At 55.8% G+C, this 21,171-nt stretch overlaps 1 protein-coding gene across 2 annotated transcripts in view; it reads right to left on the bottom strand.

Moving 5' to 3' along the window:
• Nucleotides 1-21,171, bottom strand: part of TBCD (tubulin folding cofactor D) — a 205,699-nt gene that overhangs the window by 51,221 nt on the left and 133,307 nt on the right. For both annotated transcript variants that reach the window (XM_074389091.1, XM_039476649.2), the window contains exons 16-19: nucleotides 19,363-19,392; nucleotides 15,015-15,100; nucleotides 2,480-2,560; nucleotides 127-200 (exon numbers count right to left, since the gene is read on the bottom strand). In XM_074389091.1, the coding sequence (XP_074245192.1) occupies nucleotides 127-200; nucleotides 2,480-2,560; nucleotides 15,015-15,100; nucleotides 19,363-19,392 (271 nt within the window). The remainder of the gene's footprint in view (nucleotides 1-126; nucleotides 201-2,479; nucleotides 2,561-15,014; nucleotides 15,101-19,362; nucleotides 19,393-21,171) is intronic.

Genomic DNA, 21,171 nt, shown 5'->3' with positions numbered 1-21,171 from the left:
CAGCTAGTTCCTCAGACGCGTCTCACCAAGACGGAAGCAGAACTTTATTCCCAGCACCCCCTCACCCCCGGGCCTTTCCGCGGTGCGTGTGTGCGGCGCCCACAGCCAGCCGGGACACACACCCACCTCGCGTGGCGCAGTACACGGGTGCTTGCTGGGTCAGGTTGTGCAGTGCCTTCGCGGCCAGCTCGCGGATGACCCTGAGAGCGGGGAGAGGATGTCGTTAGTGCCGTCATTTTGATGATTCTAGCTTTACTCAACGCATAAAAAGAAAACGAGGGGAGACGAAAAATATGGGTCCTCAACTGGCCGCTTAGCCGAGACCACCACTCACTCACTCACCCACGCAAACCATCACAAGAACATCCGGCTCCAACAACGGACAAGGACCCATGACCACCGCAGCGAAATCACAGGCAAACCACGGCTCCTCTCGGGACGCAGCTGCCACCCCTCGTTGCCAGGGTCTCCGGCCTCCCCACCCGACACTACTCTGAGGATGTGAGTCTGCGACAGAGCCACATAAAGCCGCCCTCCACGGTGACAACACGTGAGCAGAAGGAATTTCCTAAGGCTCAGCCCGCCAAACCTGGGGCTCTCTGAAAGCGCTGACGCTGAGCATGGGGACGGCAGAAGGCTGACCAGGGCCAGCTCCCGAGCCCCAAGCCTCTCCCGAGCCCGCCTCTGCTTCCAGAGCTCCACACAGAGGCAGAAGGCAAGCTGGGAGTAACCTGCAGAGCTCAGGCCCCTCCAGACACCAGACAGAGCAGCAAGTGGCCATTACTTAAAATCATCATGAGGGTGGCCATGTAACAACTAAGCAGCACAATGATGAGGTGAAACCAGCAGAAGACGGTGTCCGGTGTCTGTATTCCAATTGTTTAAAGCCTCCAGACCCACAGCACCACCATCGAACAAAGCACGAGGGCAGGCGCTACACCGGCAGCACCACCTGCCGCAGCCCCTCCAGTGTCGGCGGAGGCTCCTTCACACCCCAGGCCCTGCGCACCATCCGCTTCCAAGAGTAGACAAAGAGCTCTTCGAGGCAGGTGGCGTCCAGGCACCGAGAAACTCTGCACACCGTCTACCATCCACAGGACCGTCACCCGCGGCTGAGCAAACGGAAAGACAGGCCGGGCGGTCGGCAGCCGCGAGCCCGGACCCAGGCCTCCTCGTGGAAGGACAGCCCTCAGCTGAGAACGGTTTTCACATTTTTCAAGGGTTGCATAAACCAAAAGAAAAAAACACAGTAAAACGTGTGGAACAGAGACCCGTCTCGCCTTTGAAAGAAAAAACTTGCCAACCCAGGTACTATACCAGTGACCTGGTTAGAGTTACACTTTAAGGCAAGAAATCTAACACAAGACAACCAGGGCCACTCCGTAAAGATAAGGGTCAAATCATCAGGAAGAAACAAACGGAAAGTGTATCCACATCCAGTAAGCGACCCCACCCCAAGACGGGGGAAGGAAAGGCTGGCAGAACTGAAGCAGAAACACGACGCCGCAGCAGCTCCGACACCGGGGCTTGCACACTCACAACTACGGTTTTAAAGATGTTATTGACTGACCAGCTGATGCAATGGACAAATTAATTCTCCCAAGTTCAGATGAGGGGCCCTTTTACCCTGATGGAGAGAGTTTTGTGTAACACTTGCAGGGATGCCTGGAGCGTCAGCAACTCACACCCTTCTCCGTAATCAAACGATCACCACGGAGGGAGGGGTGCTCCCCCAGCAGCCCGAGTGCTCCCCAGGAGCTCCTCTCCCAGAGGCGCCCATCCCTCAGAGCCCGGCCTAGACCGCAACAGGCAGCTGGGCCACGCCCCAGGCAGCAGCGCACGCGCCCGCTGCAGATCAGAAAGGACCTCGTCCACATCACGCCCACCCTGAAACTCCGATTCTGGACTTGTGCCCTACCAAAGACACCTGGCACCCACAGGCACCCCGGCACAGCGCTGTCCTAGGAGGGGACCCGCTCACCTCCTCAGGGTGGCGGTCACAGCACTGACTCCTTTCTGAGGTACATTTAACTGCCCATGAAACTCTAGGAAACCCTGAAGCTGCTACTGTAATTATGAAAACAGCCACCGAAACCCGCTGGGCTCCCGGGAGACGCACAGAAGCTACCTGTGCAGCCACAGGAGCAGAGTCAGTGGGAGGTGCTGCCTGCTGAGGGAGACGGGGACTCCGCCTCCAAGTCACCTGGCCCCACCCCCGCCCCGCCCTCAGGCAGCAGCAGCACCCCACAACACGCCAGCGCAGGTGTTCGCACGGGAACAGCGACTGGACCTGGAGACAGACCACGACCCAACACATCCAGCATAAAGACTGGAATTCATATCACTTCTCAGAAGTTATTTTAAAATATGACACCCACAGTGAGAAAATACACTCAAGGCTTATAAGCTCAACTGAGTATCTCTTTTGGGGGGAAACAAAAAAAAAAACCTCTTGGAAAAACAAAAACAGAAAACCTACCTATCCCAGTGGTTGGTCTTCATGGTAACCAGGTGGTCTATCATGGGCTGGGTGTACTCGGGAAAGCCGGCAATAAACACGCTGCAAAAGACACAGAAAGCGGAGCTGAGACGTGGAAGAACCAGAACTCGCACCTGCTGGGGAAAACTCAGCACAGTTACCTCCAAACCCTGCCTGCCCATTTCTTCAGATCTATCCATGATCAGCCAACCCCTCCTGTGCAGTCACCCAAGAGAAAGAAGAGCGTCTGTCTACAAATGGGCTTTACACAAAAGTGCACATGGTTTCATCTGTAACAGGCGCAAATGGAGACCGCTCTGACATTATCTACGGGAAAAACAAACTGTGGCTGATCCACGTAGTCCAACGCTCGGCAGCGACACACGCATCCTGAACCTCAAAATACTCACGCCAAGCAAAGAAGCCTGATGAGATGAGTGCGCACAGCTTTATTTCACTCACGCAAAACCCTAGAACACCAGAGGCAGATCAGTGGTGGCCTGAAGGTGGGGGAGGGCAGAGGAGGGGATTATAGGGAGTGGACATGGGGAGGCTCCAGGGTGACGGGTGTGCTCAGGCCTCAGAGGTGCATGCCTATGTCACATGCAAGTCGTGTGCTCTGCATGCAGCTAGGGTGTGCCAAATGCCCTCTGCTAAAGCCGTGCCCTCTGCGTGTGGTCAGTGTGTGCCGGATGCCCTCTGGTAAAGCCATGCCCTCTGTGTGTGGTCAGCGTGTGCCGGATGCCCTCTGGTAAAGCCATGTGCCCTCTGTGTGTGGTCAGTGTGTGCCGGATGCCCTCTGCTAAAGCCGTGCCCTCTGCGTGTGGTCAGCGTGTGCCGGATGCACTCTGCTAAAGCAGTGCCCTCTGCGTGTGGTCAGCATGTGCCCTCTGTGTGGTCAGCGTGTGCCGGATGCACTCTGCTAAAGCAGTGCCCTCTGTGTGTGGTCAGCATGTGCCCTCTGTGTGGTCAGCGTGTGCCGGATGCCCTCTGGTAAAGCCATGCCCTTTGTGTGTGGTCAGCGTGTGCCGGATGCATTCTGCTAAAGCAGTGCCCTCTGCGTGTGGTCAGCGTGTGCCGGATGCCCTCTGGTAAAGCTGTGCCCTCTGTGTGGTCAGCGTGTGCCAGATGCACTCTGGTAAAGCCATGTGCCCTCTGCGTGTGGTCAGCGTGTGCCGGATGCCCTCTGGTAAAGCCATGTGCCCTCTGCATATGGTCAGCGTGTGCCGGATGCCCTCTGGTAAAGCCATGTGCCCTCTGCGTGTGGTCAGCGTGTGCCGGATGCACTCTGGTTAAGGCCATGTGCTCTGCATGCAGTTAACATATGCCAGATGCACTCTGGTAAAGCAGTGCCCTCTATATGCAGTTAATACATACCAATTATAATTCAGCAAAGCTGTTAAAAACTTTTAAGAGGCTGGGCGTGGTGGCTCATGCCTGTAATCTCAGCACTTTGGGAGGCTGAGGCGGGCGGCCTGCCAGCCCCTGCACACTGTCAGACCCAGGTGCACACACTGCTAAACCCCGTCTCTACTAAAAGCACAAAAAATTAGCTGGGTGTGGTGGTCCCTGCCTATAGTCCCAGCTACTCGGGTGGCTGAGGCAGGAGAATCACTTGAACCCGGGAGGCGGAGGTTGCAGTGAGCTGAGATGGTGCTACTGCACTCCAGCCTGGGTGACAGAGCGAGATTCCATCTCACAAAAAAAAAAAAAAAAAAAAAAGGGACACACCCACCACAGACCAGCCGCAGGTGTTGTACGCAGACCAAAGAACCCTGACACACAGGAGTGTGATCCTTCGGACTCCATGGATACGACCTTCAACGAGGGGCAGCCCTGCTCCACATGGAGGGCAGGGCAGGGAGCACAGGCCGGGGAAGGGACGGTGGCCACAGAAGTGGGGAGCACACTCCCAAAGAAGAAGCAGGTGCACACATTGTCAGCCCCCACCACGCTGTCAGCCCCTGTCACACGTCAGCCCCCGCCACGCTGTTGGCCCCTGCACAGCCGTACAATTCATACGTGGCAGCTGAAAGAGTGCAAATAGGTCTCAAAAATAAAAGTTACATCTTGTGAAGATAATACAGAAGACTTTAAAAAGTAATTTCCAACTGGGATATGCCTTTCTAATTACAGCTCAAAACTCAGAGCCATAAATCGATCCCTATAAACACATATGCAGACAAAGTCCAGCAGGAAAACACCAAAAACAAAGTCAAAAGTCAAACAACAAATCTGCAAAAACATCCGCAACTTATCTCACAAACAGGAGGCTTCCCCAAAATAAATGAGTTCTTCTGAATCAACAAAAAAAATCACATAGTAGAAACATCATCAAAAAGTTGACAGAAAATAAACACACTGTTCCACACCTGAAGCGTGTCCCGCCTCCATCAGGAGGGAAAGGCCTCCGCCCAGCTGTCCAACAGCCCGAGCAGGACGAGAAGGACACGGAGCCCCGCTGGGCAGCATGAGGGCACAGCCCCGGTGGACGGTGGCCAGCCACACACGGGACACTGAGAAAGAAAGGACCCTTGGGTCTAGCGCCTCCACTTTCTGTGACCCATTCAGAAATAACCACACAGGTGAGAAGTTACAGACACAGAAACACTTCACCTTGTTGATAACAGCACAGGCTGGACGGACCCGACGGCTGCGAGGAGACCCACAGAGATCACACCCAACGTCAAACGCTAAAGGCCCTCCAGGAAGAGACGCGGCTTCCCCTCCCCTTCCTTGCCATGGTGGCCAGGAGCTGCACCTCTCACGTCAGCCAGCCTCTGCTGATGAGCTCGGGAGGTCAGTCCTTCTACACACACACGACAGGTGCAGACTCTCGGACACGTAGACCCGATGGGGGCACCGGGAAGAGGTGAGAAACAGATCTGATTTTCCCTAATCACTCCTGCCCCGTCTCAACTTCATACCACGTGCTTTCAACAATTCATTTATCTAAAACTCCAGCCGCCTGCAAAGTATAACTGAACCTGACTCCACCGCCATGGCACCCAGGAGCAGACAGAGGAGCGGGACCCAGGAAGAACATGACTCTGCAGAGGACCCGTGCATGAGTGTGAACACCGGGCGGGCACGGGCACCTGCAGCAGGACACCGGCCTGGGAGAGCCAGCCAGGGAGGCAAGAGAAAGGAAGTGGATAGAGAGAGAGCCCGTCCGAAGGTGAGGAAACAGCGTGCGAGAAACTTAGAAGCACTGGAAAACCAGGCAGCAGACGAGCTGCGAGAAGCACTGCCGTGAAGCCGAGAACCACGTCACCCAGGACCCCAGCACAGAGCATGGATGAGAGACGTCAGGGCCTGAGGGTGCAGGGTCAGCTCAGAGGCTTCTGTGAGACAGAGGCAGCTGAAGTGAGGTCAAGGCAGAGAGGGCCCCAGGATGGGGCACATCTGGGGCCTATCAGGGGTGTGGAAGAGGCAGATCTAGGTCACCAGCCAGCTGAGGGCAATGGGAGAAGGAAAAGCAGAAAGTGAGCTGAGTGTGTGGACGGGATGTCATTCACCACCTCAGGAAATACAGAAGCAAACAGTTCACTTTTAGGCTTCCTTGGTTTGAGGAGTTTATAGGACACCAACATAAAAAACTACGGAAAAGCCGAACAACAAAAGCAAAATACAACAAAAAGCATTTTTAAAAGGACGCTCAATGCTGAAGATACCAGAAATCAGAGAAGGAAACTTTTAACAGCAGGAAGAGCAAAACACCCAAAGTCCTGATGACTGCTCTCTCCAGAAAGACACCCAGGGAGAACAGACACCCTGCCGTGTGCTCACACCAAACCCACGGGGCTCAGAGCTCTCAACTGCTGGGGCACCCATGCAGGGGAATCACTGATGAACCCCGAAATACAGGGAGCTGATTAGGCAGGGGACGGACGAAGGAGGCCACCTGCATGGATTCTAAACTCATGCAGCTGCAGGACGGGGGTCAGGCAGGATTGGGCCTCCCGTGGCGAGGGCCGAGCCCCAGGTCAGGGGGTCAGGCAGGACGGGGCCTCTTGCGGCGAGGGGCGTGTATGCCACACTGACCACGGTGGTGGTCATTCCGCTGCTCTGATCTGCCAAACCTGCCGCCATACTTAAACCCGTATTGAAAACTAACAATTTTACCATATGTAAACTATACGTAATAAAGTTGATGTACGAGGATAAAGCTGAATTTTTTTTAATTTTGAGACAGAGTCTTGTTCTCTCACCAGGCTGGAGTACAGTGGCATGATCTTGGCTCACTGCAACCTCCACCTCCCAAGGTCAAGTGCTTCTCCCGCCTGTCCTCCCAAGTAACTGGGACTACAGGTGTGCACCACCATGCCTGGCTAACTTGTATTTTTAGTAGAGATCGGGTTTCACCATGTTGACCAGATGGTCTTGATCTCTTGGCCTGGTGATCCACCTGCCTCGGTCTCCCAAAGTGCTGGGATTACAAGTGTGAGCCACCGCGCCCAGCTCCAAGCTGATTCTTTTACAAAAGGCTTTGACTTCGGAATACATGGGATACTGACAGGAAAAGCCGCATAGCAGGAAGAAGCATCTGAAAAAGAAAACTGTGTGCAGGATCCATGAAGACTTCTCAAGAGGAAGGAAACAACTAAGCTGATAAATAAATGGGCAAAAGACTTGTTAAACAGGCCCCTGAAAAGGATGAAGACTGAAACAGCATCATCAGTCACTAGAACACAAGTTAATGAGCTGCTCCCACACCCCACTACGGTGGCCAAGCTTGAAAGACCAAACGCCCCCCATGCCAGCGAGGACCCTGGGCCCCAAGCTCTCATCCAGTGCCAGGGGTGTGTGGCACCAACACGTTGAAAGCCGTGTAGCATTTCTTACGAAGTTCCAGGCAGGGTGTGATGGCTCACGCCTGTATCGCCAGCATTTTGGGAGCCCAAGGCAGGTGGATTAGAGACCAGGAGTTCAAGACCACCCTGTGCAACATGACAAAACCTCATCTCTACAAAAACACAAAATTAGTGTGGCACGGTGGCATGTGCCTGTACTCCCAGCTACTTGGGAGGCAGAGGTGGGAGGATGGCTTGAACTCGAGAGTTGGAGGCTGCAGTGAGACGTGATTGTGTCACCTGGGCAATCACCTCTGTCCAGCTGGGTGACAGAGCAAGGCTCTGTCTCAAAAGAAAGACAAACACAGCATACCCACTCAGCCCCGGGCGTCTACACCACAGAATGAGAGTGAGGACCCAAAGACAGGCGTGTATGCACAAGGTCGCCACAGCTGCACTCGGGACAGGCCAGACGCCCCTCACCAGGGAAGTGGAGACCCACACCGTGCACCACAGATCAGGGGGGCAGAGACAGACACCAAACACAGCACACACCGCACACAGCACACCACACACAGCACACAGCACACAGCACACCGCACACAGCACACACAGCACACCGCACACAGCACACACAGCACACCGCACACAGCACACACACCACACACAGCACACAGCACACACAGCACACCGCACACAGCACACACAGCACACCGCACACAGCACACACCGCACACAGCACACACAGCACACACACCACACAGCACACACCGCACACAGCACACACAGCACACCGCACACAGCACACACAGCACACCGCACACACAGCACACACAGCACACACAGCACACAGCACACACACCACACACAGCACACCGCACACACAGCACACACAGCACACACAGCACACAGCACACACAGCACACACACACACACCACACACAGCACACCGCACACAGCACACACAGCACACAGCACACAGCACACACAGCACACCGCACACAGCACACAGCACACAGCACACCGCACACAGCGCACACAGCACACACAGCACACACAGCACACACAGCACACACAGCACACCGCACACAGCACACACAGCACACACAGCACACGGCACCAGCACAACGCACACAGCACACACAGCACACACAGCACACAGCACACACAGCACACCGCACACACAGCACACACAGCACACACAGCACACCGCACACACAGCACACAGCACACACAGCACACACAGCACACCGCACACAGCACACCGCACACAGCACACACAGCACACAGCACACACAGCACACACAGCACACACCACACACAGCACACACACCACACACAGCACACAGCACACACAGCACACCACACACAGCACATCACACACCAAGGGAGCAGAGACAGACACCACACACCACACACAGCACACAGCACACACCGCACACAGCACACACAGCACACCGCACACAGCACACACAGCACACACCGCACACAGCACACACAGCACACCGCACACAGCACACACAGCACACAGCACACACAGCACACACAGCACACAGCACACACAGCACACAGCACACACAGCACACACAGCACACACCGCACACAGCACACACAGCACACAGCACACACAGCACACACAGCACACACCGCACACAGCACACACAGCACACAGCACACACAGCACACACAGCACACAGCACACACAGCACACACAGCACACACAGCACACAGCACACACAGCACACACAGCACACAGCACACACAGCACACACAGCACACACCGCACACAGCACACACAGCACACAGCACACACAGCACACACAGCACACAGCACACACAGCACACACAGCACACACCGCACACCGCACACCGCACACAGCACACACAGCACACAGCACACACAGCACACACCGCACACAGCACACACAGCACACAGCACACACAGCACACACAGCACACAGCACACACAGCACACACCGCACACCGCACACCGCACACAGCACACACAGCACACAGCACACACAGCACACACCGCACACACCACACACAGCACACACAGCACACACCGCACACAGCACACACAGCACACAGCACACACAGCACACACAGCACACACAGCACACACACCACACACAGCACACACAGCACACCGCACACAGCACACCGCACACAGCACACACAGCACACACACCACACACAGCACACACAGCACACACCGCACACAGCACACACACCACACACAGCACACAGCACACACAGCACACACAGCACACACCGCACACAGCACACACAGCACACCGCACCCAGCACACACAGCACACAGCACACACAGCACACAGCACACAGCACACACCGCACACAGCACACCGCACACAGCACACACAGCACACAGCACACACAGCACACAGCACACAGCACACACAGCACACAGCACACACAGCACACACACCACACACCACACACAGCACACCGCACACAGCACACACAGCACACAGCACACACAGCACACCGCACACAGCACACCGCACACAGCACACACAGCACACAGCACACACAGCACACACAGCACACCGCACACAGCACACACAGCACACAGCACACACAGCACACAGCACACACACCACACACAGCACACAGCACACAGCACACACAGCACACCGCACACAGCACACACACCACACACAGCACACAGCACACAGCACACACAGCACACCACACACAGCACATCACACACCAAGGGAGCAGAGACAGACACCACATACCACACACAGCACACACCACACACAGCACACCACACCGCACACACCACACACAGCACACAGCACACACAGCACACACAACACACACCACACACAGCACACACAGCACACACACCACACACAGCACACAGCACACAGCACACACAGCACACAGCACACACAGCACACACAGCACACACACCACACAGCACACACAGCACACAGCACACACAGCACACCGCACACACAGCACACACAGCACACAGCACACACAGCACACACACAGCACACAGCACACACAGCACACACAGCACACACAGCACACAGCACACACAGCACACCGCACACAGCACACCGCACACAGCACACACAGCACACAGCACACACAGCACACACAACACACACCACACACAGCACACACACCACACAGCACACAGCACACAGCACACACAGCACACCACACACAGCACATCACACACCAAGGGAGCAGAGACAGACACCACATACCACACACACCACACACAGCACACCGCACACAGCACACACAGCACACAGCACACACAGCACACACAACACACAGCACACACAGCACACACACCGCACACAGCACACAGCACACAGCACACACCACACACCACACACAGCACACCACACACCAAGGGAGCAGAGACACACACACCACAAACCACATACCAGGGGAACACAGACACACACCACACCACACCACACACAGCACACCATACACCAAGGGAGCAGAGACACACACACCACACACCACACACCACACACCATACACCAGGGGAGCGGAGACACACTGCCCACCACACATCTGGCACCTGGGTGCCTGCGGGGCGGTCCCCACAGGCGGGCAACCTGCAGGAGTGTGAGAAGGGCGCCACTGTCCGCCCCGTCCACACGGAGCTTAGGGAATCACAGACACGGCTGCGGGGACGGCAAGGGTCCAGGGCTGTCTGGAGAGGCGGTGTGGGAGGGAAGGGAAACCTGGGTCTTTCCTCGTCTTGACTGTGGTCACAGGTACGAATTCACAAGACATCCACGTTTACAAAGACGCACCTCTGAACCGTGCGGCTCACTGCACGTCATTTAACCCTCAGCGAGGCTGTGGGGATAAACAGGAGGGCAGGACTCCAGCTGGCACCCCCATCCTCCTCATCTCACCTGCCAGTCTTCCCCAGGGGCCCTTCCATGAGTTCAATTACAGCCTGTGTGTCAGAAACTCCAACTTCCAGCCCGGCGCAGTGGCTCAAGCCTGTAATCCCAGCACTTTGGGAGGCCAAGGCGGGTGGATCACGAGGTCAAGAGATCAAGACCATCCTGGTCAACATGGTGAAACCCCATCTCTACTAAAACTACAAAAATTAGCTGGGCATGGTGGACGCCTGCAGTCCCAGCTACTCGGGAGGCTGAGGCAGGAGAATTACTTGAACCCAGGAGGTGGAGGCTGCAGTGATCCGAGATCCTGCCACCGCACTCCAGCCTGGTGCTTGGCGACAGAGCGAGACTGTCTCCAAAAAAAATAAAAAAGAAACTAATTTCCCGAGGAAACATCTCTGCTTTGTCAGCATGGCTAATGCCTTCACTCAGGCCAGCACGTGCAAGCTGAGCCCCTGACCACCTTACCCGCAGCGACGCCATCGCCCTCAGCTGTGCCTACAACCTGCGGAGCGGTGCCAACCCTCTGTGATGCCCTGACGATGCCCACCTTCCTCCTGTGGGCACATCTCAGACCCCCAACCCTCTCCTTCTCCCGACAGCCCCCCCAACCCTCTCCTTCTCCCGAGAGCCCCCCCAACCCTCTCCTTCTCCCGAGAGCCCTCACGCCCTCTCCTTCTCCCGACAGCCCCCCCAACCCTCTCCTTCTCCCGAGGGCCCCCCCAACCCTCTCCTTCTCCCGAGAGCCCCCCCACGCCCTCTCCTTCTCCCGACAGCCCCCCCAACCCTCTCCTTCTCCCGAGGGCCCCCCCAACCCTCTCCTTCTCCCGAGAGCCCCCACGCCCTCTCCTTCTCCCGAGAGCCCCCCCAACCCTCTCCTTCTCCCGAGAGCCCCCACGCCCTCTCCTTCTCCCGAGCCCCCCCAACCCTCTCCTTCTCCCGAGAGCCCCCCCAACCCTCTCCTTCTCCCGAGAGCCCCCCCACGCCCTCTCCTTCTCCCGAGAGCCCCCCCACGCCCTCTCCTTCTCCCGAGAGCCCCCCAACCCTCTCCTTCTCCCGAGAGCCCCCCCACGCCCTCTCCTTCTCCCGAGCCCCCCCAACCCTCTCCTTCTCCCGAGAGCCCCCCCACGCCCTCTCCTTCTCCCGAGAGCCCCCCCACGCCCTCTCCTTCTCCCGAGAGCCCCCCCACACCCTCTCCTTCTCCCGAGAGCCCCCCCAACCCTCTCCTTCTCCCGAGAGCCCCCCCACGCCCTCTCCTTCTCCCGAGAGCCCCCCAACCCTCTCCGTCTCCCGAGGGCCCCCCCAACCCTCTCCTTCTCCCCAGAGCCCCCACGCCCTCTCCTTCTCCCAAGAGCCCCCCCAACCCTCTCCTTCTCCCGAGGGCCCCCCCAACCCTCTCCTTCTCCCGAGAGCCCCCACGCCCTCTCCTTCTCCCGAGAGCCCCCCCACGCCCTCTGCTTCTCCCGAGCCCCCCCAACCCTCTCCTTCTCCCGAGAGCCCCCCCAACCCTCTCCTTCTCCCGACAGTCCCCCCACGCCCTCTCCTTCTCCCGAGAGCCCCCACGCCCTCTCCTTCTCCCGAGAGCCCCCCCAACCCTCTCCTTCTCCCGAGAGCCCCCCCAACCCTCTCCTTCTCCCGAGAGCCCCCCCAACCCTCTCCTTCTCCCGAGAGCCCCCACGCCCTCTCCTTGTTTCCCATCACCAAATACGGCAACAGTGACATGCTCAAAACACAGACCTGACCATGCAAATGCCATGCCCTCAGGACCATCCACACTCTTCCCTACGGCTCAGAGGCCCCCACCATCCCCCGCCAGGGCCCTCTCTCTCCTCCCCGGGCTGTGCTCAGTCCCACCTTCTGCTGAATAGCACCACTGCCTGGTACCCCAAGGTCCAGGCTGACAGCAGGACCCTGCCTCGGGTGCAGGGAGGCCCCATGGTGCTGGGGTCCCTGGAGGCCATGCTCAGGGTTGGAGGGGCTGCCTGCTGGTGCATCCCCACAGGTGGCGTCTGGTCTGTACGCAGGGTCTGGTGTCATTAGGAAGCCAAACATACTGCAGCTAAAGGCACACCTGGGCCCAGGTCATGTGTTGGCAAACACTTTTATAAAATGTACACAGCGAATTACCTGCAAGTCTTAGGCTGGCTAAGAAGCCTCAGAAACAAGGGAAATAATCCAAGGCTTCCATCAGCTGCCAGGTATTTTACCCAGTAAACTTGGCAAAAGGTAGCAGATTTGCTTTTTCTTTCAAGACAGAGTCTCACTCTGTTACCCAGGCTGGAGTGCAGTGGTGTGATCTCGGCTCACCACAACCTCCGCCTCCTGAGCTCAAGCAATTCTCCTGCCTCAGCCTCCTGAGTAGCTGGGATTACAGGCACCCGCCACCATGCCCAGCTAATTTTTGTATTTTCAGTAGAGATGGGGTTTCCCCAGGCTGGTCTCAAACTCGTGACCTCAGATGGTCAGCCTGCCTCAGCCTCCCAGAGTGCTGGGATTACAGGCATGAGACCCTGCGCCCGGCCAGTAGATTTTCCACATAAAATATATGATCAAGTATTAATAGGAAAGAACTGATAAGCCCAAAAAAGGACATTAAATGTTGAAGAAAACGGAAAGGGAATAAAAATACAGGTAAATGTGTTCAAAGATCCTCCTGAGAAACAGGCCAAACGCTACATTTTCAAAATTCTGCCCAGGCTGGTGACAGAGAAATGTCTTTTCTGTGCAGTCAGCACAAAATCCCTGAGGGCTGTTGGGGATTCTATCTTTAGAGTATTTAATGGTTAATGATATAAAAAATGCAGCCGACATGCTGCTTGTCGTAATTCAAGGCAAATAAATCACTTCATCGAGTCACACCCTTTTTTGCATTTCTGCAGCGCCGGATCAACTAAGACAAGTGAAGTAACTTCCCCAGTACCTAATTACACAACTGAAATAATTTGATAGAATTCTATAAACTGCAATTACAGGTGCTAAACATTTGTTTCTGAACTGATTTCTTAAATACCTCTTATTCATCTCCTAAACAATCTACAGATAACTTCAACTTCAAAACACTTTTTTATTACTGAAGTGGAAAAAGAAACAGTCCCTTCTCATCCAAGATCTCGCGTTGGGAAAGCATCTAGGACAGCCAGCGGCGGTGGGGGGGTGCGTCCCGGAGAAGCCTCGGCTGTGCTTGTGGCTGCTTCCTGTCAAACTCCAAGCCCTGCGCAGAGCCAGCACTGGCAAAACCTCATACCCACTGACGGCACTTACGGCGAGGTCGGTTCCTGAAACTGGCAGCCCCTCTTTAAAATGTGAGCAGATGTCCCCTATCTAGCATGGTAAAAGCACGAAGTGTGTCCAATCAACATGAAATACAAGTTTCAGTAACTGTTCCCAATTCTTTTTTTTTTTTTTTTTTTTGGGACAGAGTCTCGCTCTTTCACCAGGTTAGAGTGCAGTGGCACAATTTCGGCTCACTGCAACCTCTGTCTCCCGGGTCCCAGTTCAAGCAAGCCTCCTGCCTCAGCCCCCAGAGTAACTGGGATTACAGGTGCTCACCACCACTCCCAGCTAATTTTTGTATTTGTAGTAGAGACCGAGTTTCACCATGTTGGCCAGGCTGGTCTTGATTCTTGACCTCGTGATCTGCCCACCTTGGCCTCCCAAGGTGCTGAGATTACAGGTATGAACCACCACGCCCAGCCCCATTCTTAATTTTTCACACAAAAGCTACATTACATTTAGTAGACATTACAAGATGAAGACAGAAAATGGTGGAAACTGATTTTTGACATCTGATTTTAGAATATTCCTTTTTTGTGATATACATTTAAAACTTACCTTATAACCAGGAAACAGTTGCATCTGTTACCAACAGCAAAATAATCAGCCGTGGTCAAAATATCAATACCATGAGGAAAAGTGCCCTAATAAAAAAGTGAAATGGGGGAAAAAGAAGAATTTGAATGAGCAAAGGCATTTCAGAAAGTTCAATCATCATATCCACAGACATTTACATTCCTGGACCCTGAGGTCTGATGCAGACGGCTAAGCCACATGCCTCAGAAGCTGCTCACCAAGGACTCTGAAGTCACCGCGACTTCCTGACCATCCACCCAGGCAACACTATGCTGAATTATGTAAAGCACTATCAAGTCTTTTTAATTTTCTTCAAACAACTCAAACATTTCAACTTCCATATGTTTTAAGAGACTTTCCGTTAAAACACAGACCGTAAAGCAGGCGTCCCCAAACTTTTTACACAGGGGGCCAGTTCACTGTCCCTCAGACAGTTGGAGGGCCGCCACATACTGTGCTCCTCTCACTGACCACCAGTGAAAGAGGTGCCCCTTCCTGAAGTGTGGCGGGGGTGCCGGATAAATGGCCTCAGGGGGCAGCACGCGGCCCGCGGGCCATAGTTTGGGGACGCCTGCCGTAAAGGGACGTCAGGTTTCGACAGTGTTACAGCACTGACTGCAGCCAGTCCAAGCCCCACGTGAGTACAAAGCTGGCAGCTCACACAGGCTGGAGAGAGCGGGCCTGGGTCAGGTCAGGGACGCAGGCGCCTGCCTGGTCTACGAAGCCTGGACCAGAGCCCAGGCCTCGCTCAGCAGTCCCGGGCAGGCAAGGCGCTGACCGGCTAGTGGGTGGCAACAGCTGACCCCAGAAGCATCCAGGACCAGCAGCCCCCGAAACTCTTGACAGGGGCAAGGCGGCGCCTCCTCCCACCCCACAACAGCCTCGCAGGGAGCCTCAGCTCCAGCCCCGAAGCCTGCATGGTATAACTGATACCACTCTCGGGTTCCAGTATTAGAAATTCTGGAAACAACATAAATAGTTTTCTAAGAAAATATAAATAACAAACTTTAAACCAAACACAGCCTTACAGCTATAAACCATAGCAGGGCTTTTTAAAGATCTCCTGAGCCTGCCCACCTCCAAGGCTGGGATTCAGATCCTCCCTTGACACCCCGAACGCATTCATCATCACACCCGCACTTGATCATTAACACCTCACAACTCCAAGTAACAGCTTCACAAGTGAAGGACACTGAACAGCCAGCTCTCCTGAGAACACCCAGGGCCACATCCCTCTTCCCGCCAGGAGACACCAGGATGTGCAGACACCATGCAGCTTTCTTCCGGCAAATCCCTCCCAAGAATCACACCAGGAGCTTGGGCTGCTGGAGATGCCATGGACTTCTGCCTGAGGCTGCTGGAATCGGTGACCACCCAAGGGTGCTTCACTAACTGTGCACGGGACAGCAACCTGCACCCGAGCAGAGGAGCTGCGGCTCACTCTGCAGAAAGACAGCAGAGCCACAAGCTGGGATGTCACCCACTGCTGTCCCCACACCACAGCAGGCAAGAACCCAGGGAAACATCCAGGGGTGGCCTAGGGCCAGGTCCCCCCAAGAACAAGAACAAGGAGACTCTGTGCCCAGCATCCCCCACGGCAAGAACAAAGCAAGGCCGACACAGGTGCCTAGGCTCTGTCTGGCCAGGCCAGGGCTGGGACAGCAGGCTCCAAGCAGAGAGGTGGGCTCAGCTGCCCTGAGCCTCAACTTCCTCACCTGTGAGGGTAAGCAAGGAGCCTGGTGGTGCCAGGGCCTGGGCAGCACTCGTCAAGGAGCAGGGTCATAGGGCTGGCATACCTGGTAGGCCCTGGACATGGGAGCTGATCATGGGTTAGTCACAACCTGCTGAAGAGCCCCTGGGCTCAGTGGGGAGACGGCAGAGACTACTCCGGACCGGAGCCTCCAACTCCAGCCAAGACGAGCCTGGACGGAGAAGCTGGTCCCTTGTCACTGCCTCCAGAACCCACTGTGTCCACCAGGCCACTCCCCTGACCATCCCCCATCTCTGCTGCTGTCACTCCCCAGCAGCCTCTACTGTCAATGCACTTCTTACAACTGCATTCCAAATGTGTGTATTAAAAACAGCCAGCTCCAAATCTGAGGGTGCCTTAAGCTGCTCCCTAGGTGCTACGGAGCCCATCCACTCCTGCCTGCTCTGCTGGTGCTTGCCCTTCTTCTCCAGTTTCCATCCAGCCTCCGCAGGACGTGGCCCTGCGGGGCAGGGGCACGCATGTCTCGAATCTTTTTCAAAGTTTGTCTTTTCAAAATCTGTGCAGCTTCTTCCACGAGGCTCTCGCTGCTGTCCACACGCTGGTCACGGTGCAGGAGGCTCTGAGGCCCACAGGCACAGGCTCAGGCTCAGGCTCAGGCTCAGGCCTCAGGGACTCAGGTGCAAGACTCCTGCACCCACAGGAATGTCCTGTCTTCTGGCTGCTTGCCTAAATTCAGACCAAGTGGAAAGGCCTTTCCTTTCCCTGATGATCAATCCCCAACCTGAGCTGCCCCGACAAAGGTAATGCAGCTCAAATCCAGCCACCCACACCCCCCAACACACAGCCCCTGCCCACACACACCACACACACATCTCCACACACACATCTCCACACCCCACACACGCACACACACACACCTGCACACACACGCATCTCCACACCCCACACACCCTCCCACACCTACACACAAACACACCACACATACACCTGCACACACACACCTCCAACATACAATCTCCACACCCCACACCCCCCACACACACCACACACCTGCACACGCACACACCAGCACACACTTGCACACAAACATCTCCACACCCCACCTGCACACACACACACCACACACATATCTCCACACTTCACACATCCCCTACACACCTGCACACACATACACCAGCACACACACCTGCACACACAAACATCTCCACACCACCCACACACACACACATACACACACACACACAGAGGTGGCCGGCTCGGCTGCAGAGCCCCATGGCTGTTCCTCGCAGGAAGCAGCATCCGGGAACCCGGAACAGAGCACGATGGTGGTGGAGTGTGCCCCAGGGCCCACCCAGCATGGTCGCCCCCTGGGCTCTGGCCTTGGCACACCCCTCTCCAGTGGGTGCTCTGCCCAGGTTGGAAGCCCAGGGACAGGGAGACTTCTTCTCCTGGGCAATGACTTTCCAGGAAGCTGGAGAGTCCCTCGGCTCAGCTAGGTGGTTTCCAGCAAGCTCCTTCTTCCTCACAGCAGCCACGCTCTCCAATCAACAGCCCAAACCTCGTTCTCATTCTCCTTGCCCTGGGCGCTCTTGCTGTCTGCACACCCAGGTTCCCCTTCCAAGGCTGGCATCTCTTCCTAGTGAATGGGCTCCCACCAGGAATCAGGGCTTCGAACACATGCAGACCCCCACGGCACTGGAAGGACGCTGGGTGGGCCTGGGCCACCTTGGGCCAATGAGAGGAAGTCACGCCCCTTCCTGGGCCCGTCTACAGAAAAGCTGCCCATGCCACTGATGCCAGGCTCCCCCAGAAGCACTTCAATAACACACACAAGACTCCGGCGCTCCTGGTCCTCGTCCACCCGTGTCTCCAGCTGACTCTGGCATCCAGCTTTTCCTTCAGACTCATTTTGCCATCACCGTGGCCTCGATGCTTCCACTCCAAGTCGGACACCCTTGCCCGGAGGGTTCCCCAAGGGTCAGAAGGGTCTGCACGCCCACGTCCACCCCATGCCACCCCATGCCACGCAGCCACAGCCCAGACCCCGGCCGCTTCTGCTTTGCTCTCTGGGAACTCCAGAGCCTTTCTTGGCATACTTCTCGTGGGAACCCTGCTCCCAACCCAGGTCCAGCCCAGGCCTTGGTCCCACTCTCCTGAAAGGTCTGACCACACGCCCAAGATGTGATGTCATCACACACAACACGAATAACTTGGGGCCCCCTTCACAGGCGAAGCTGACCCATGACCAGATGTCAGGGTCAGAGGGCAGTGGAAGCAGCCCAGCATGATAAGGGTCGTGGGGTCCACCGCTTCTGGGAGCCAGCTTCCAGGCCCTGCTAGGGTCCGGATGAGGCAGGAGCTGACGGCAACAGAGTGCACCACACGTACAGCACAGCTTTCCGGCCTGTGTGTAAACTGCTACACATGCAGGTCTCCTCTCTCTCAGCACGCACTCTCTAACGCGTGCATCCCAGTGTGAACTCACGACTCTGGCGTTGACGCACCCTCTGTAGCCCACTCCTCACAGAGCAAGCACACACAGGGGTTACAGCGTTCAGGATTCCTACCTGTAAACCTACAGGAAGTTTTTGGAAGAAAGGTGTGTAAAAGTGGCCATACCTGTCTCCCCACATTCTCCTGGAAGGCAGCCTGCAAAGAACAAACAGAGCAGGTGAGCCAGGGCAGCTTCCGCCAACACCAGAGGCAAGTTCAGAATAAACAGCGCAACGTCAATGACCCACGGCTTTACTTTTTAAATAAAAGCCTTCGTTGTTGTCTGAACGGAGCCTCAAGGCATGTCACTCTGTTTTTACGTCCTGGTGCTCTTTAAAACCACAATTTAAGAATTCAAGTTTATAAAATCAGACACATCCTGAAAAGCGGCCTTTACCACTGAGGCTCTCAGCAGCACCCCCACGGAGGCCCCAACTGTCAACCCGGAGAAACAGACAAGCTGGTTAAATCCGAGCCCAGAGCCTGATACTCTTCCTCGGGAGCTCTGTGAGGCACCGCGAGCCGCCCTCCAGGGAGGGCGCTCTGTCCACAACCACAGCCCGGTACCAGTAGGCTCTCCAGGCCCGGGCCCCAGGCCAAGCACAGGCCCAGAGCAGGAGCTGCTAAAGCAGGAGGAGGCCTCTCATCTCCACAGCAGCCCCTCCTCCCCCACACCCTGCCCCGCTTAGGCGCTGAGCAGGCAGAGCGGGTTACCTGGGCAAGGTCACAGTCACACGTCCCTTCCCTTGTATCACCAGCTGGTGCCCCACCCCTCCCAACAGCACCCAGACTCAGAGTTCTCAGACCGGACCAGAGACACAGGAGAGGTCAGGGAGCAGGCTCTGGAGAAGCAGGATCCCTGACAACACTAGCCTCAGGGCATCCTGAGAGCAAGGCAGAGGCAGGGCTGCCGGGAGGAGGAGCACACACAAACTGCACAAAGTAAAGGAACTGAAACGCAGCCACCCAGGGTCTGTCCCTCAACCCCCAGTGGAAAAGAACAGATGCATCCGCCGCCTCCAGCCAATCACACGGAAAGCAGGTGGGTGGCTCCCAGGCAGACGTCGGGCCGGGCTGGAGACTGGAGGAGTCTGGCTTTGCAGAGGGCTCCGGGCAGGCAGCTGAGCCTGGCTTTGCAGAGGGCTCCGGGCAGGCAGCTGAGCCTGGCTTTGCAGAGGGCTCCGGGCAGGCAGCTGAGCCTGGCTTTGCAGAGGGCTCCGGGCAGCTCTTGCGGGGAGGGAGGCCTGCCTGATGCTGTTTGCCATTTTGTAACTTCTGCAATAAATTCATTAGGAAAGAAACAAAACCCACCAAAAGGCAATGCAACAAAGATACACTATAATGTCAATTTAGCATACACTATTTAGGAACACACATACCACTCCAGTGATGTCTAAAAGATGTTTTAAAAATTCAAGATTTATGTGGAAAAAGCACATAATGAAAAGCCCTACAACAGGAAAAACAATCCTGAGAAAGAAGAAACTGGGAGGCACCGCCCTACCCCGTGCAAAGGCTGACCAAGCAAAGCAGCCTGGCAGCACAGCCCGTCACACAGCGTGCGCGGGCAGGACAGACACGCGGATCGACCAGCGGGACAGAAAACACCGGGCAGCATCCCTGGGACCCAGGTGAGGCAGAGTTCCTCGGCCTTAACAAAGTCTTAATGTCTTAAAATGCACTGAAAATGCAATCCTCAAAAACAAAAAACTGATCAAGACCCCAGCAAAATTAAAAACCCTTGCTCTGTGAAAGACCTTATGAAGAGGATGGAAAGATGAGCTACAGACTGGGAGGAAGCCAACCACAAATCCAATACAGGACTCTCACATACGTAAAGAGCGCTGACAACTCAACATCAAAAACAATCCACTTAGAAAATGGGTAAAAGACCTGAGCAGACATTTCACCAAAGAGGAGGTACAGATGGCAACA

The sequence above is a fragment of the Saimiri boliviensis genome, chromosome 17 (assembly GCF_048565385.1).
Source record: "Saimiri boliviensis isolate mSaiBol1 chromosome 17, mSaiBol1.pri, whole genome shotgun sequence".
Taxonomy (NCBI): domain Eukaryota; kingdom Metazoa; phylum Chordata; class Mammalia; order Primates; family Cebidae; genus Saimiri; species Saimiri boliviensis.
The sequence above is the reverse complement of the archived record's forward strand: the minus strand, read 5'-3'. Positions and strand labels throughout refer to the sequence as shown.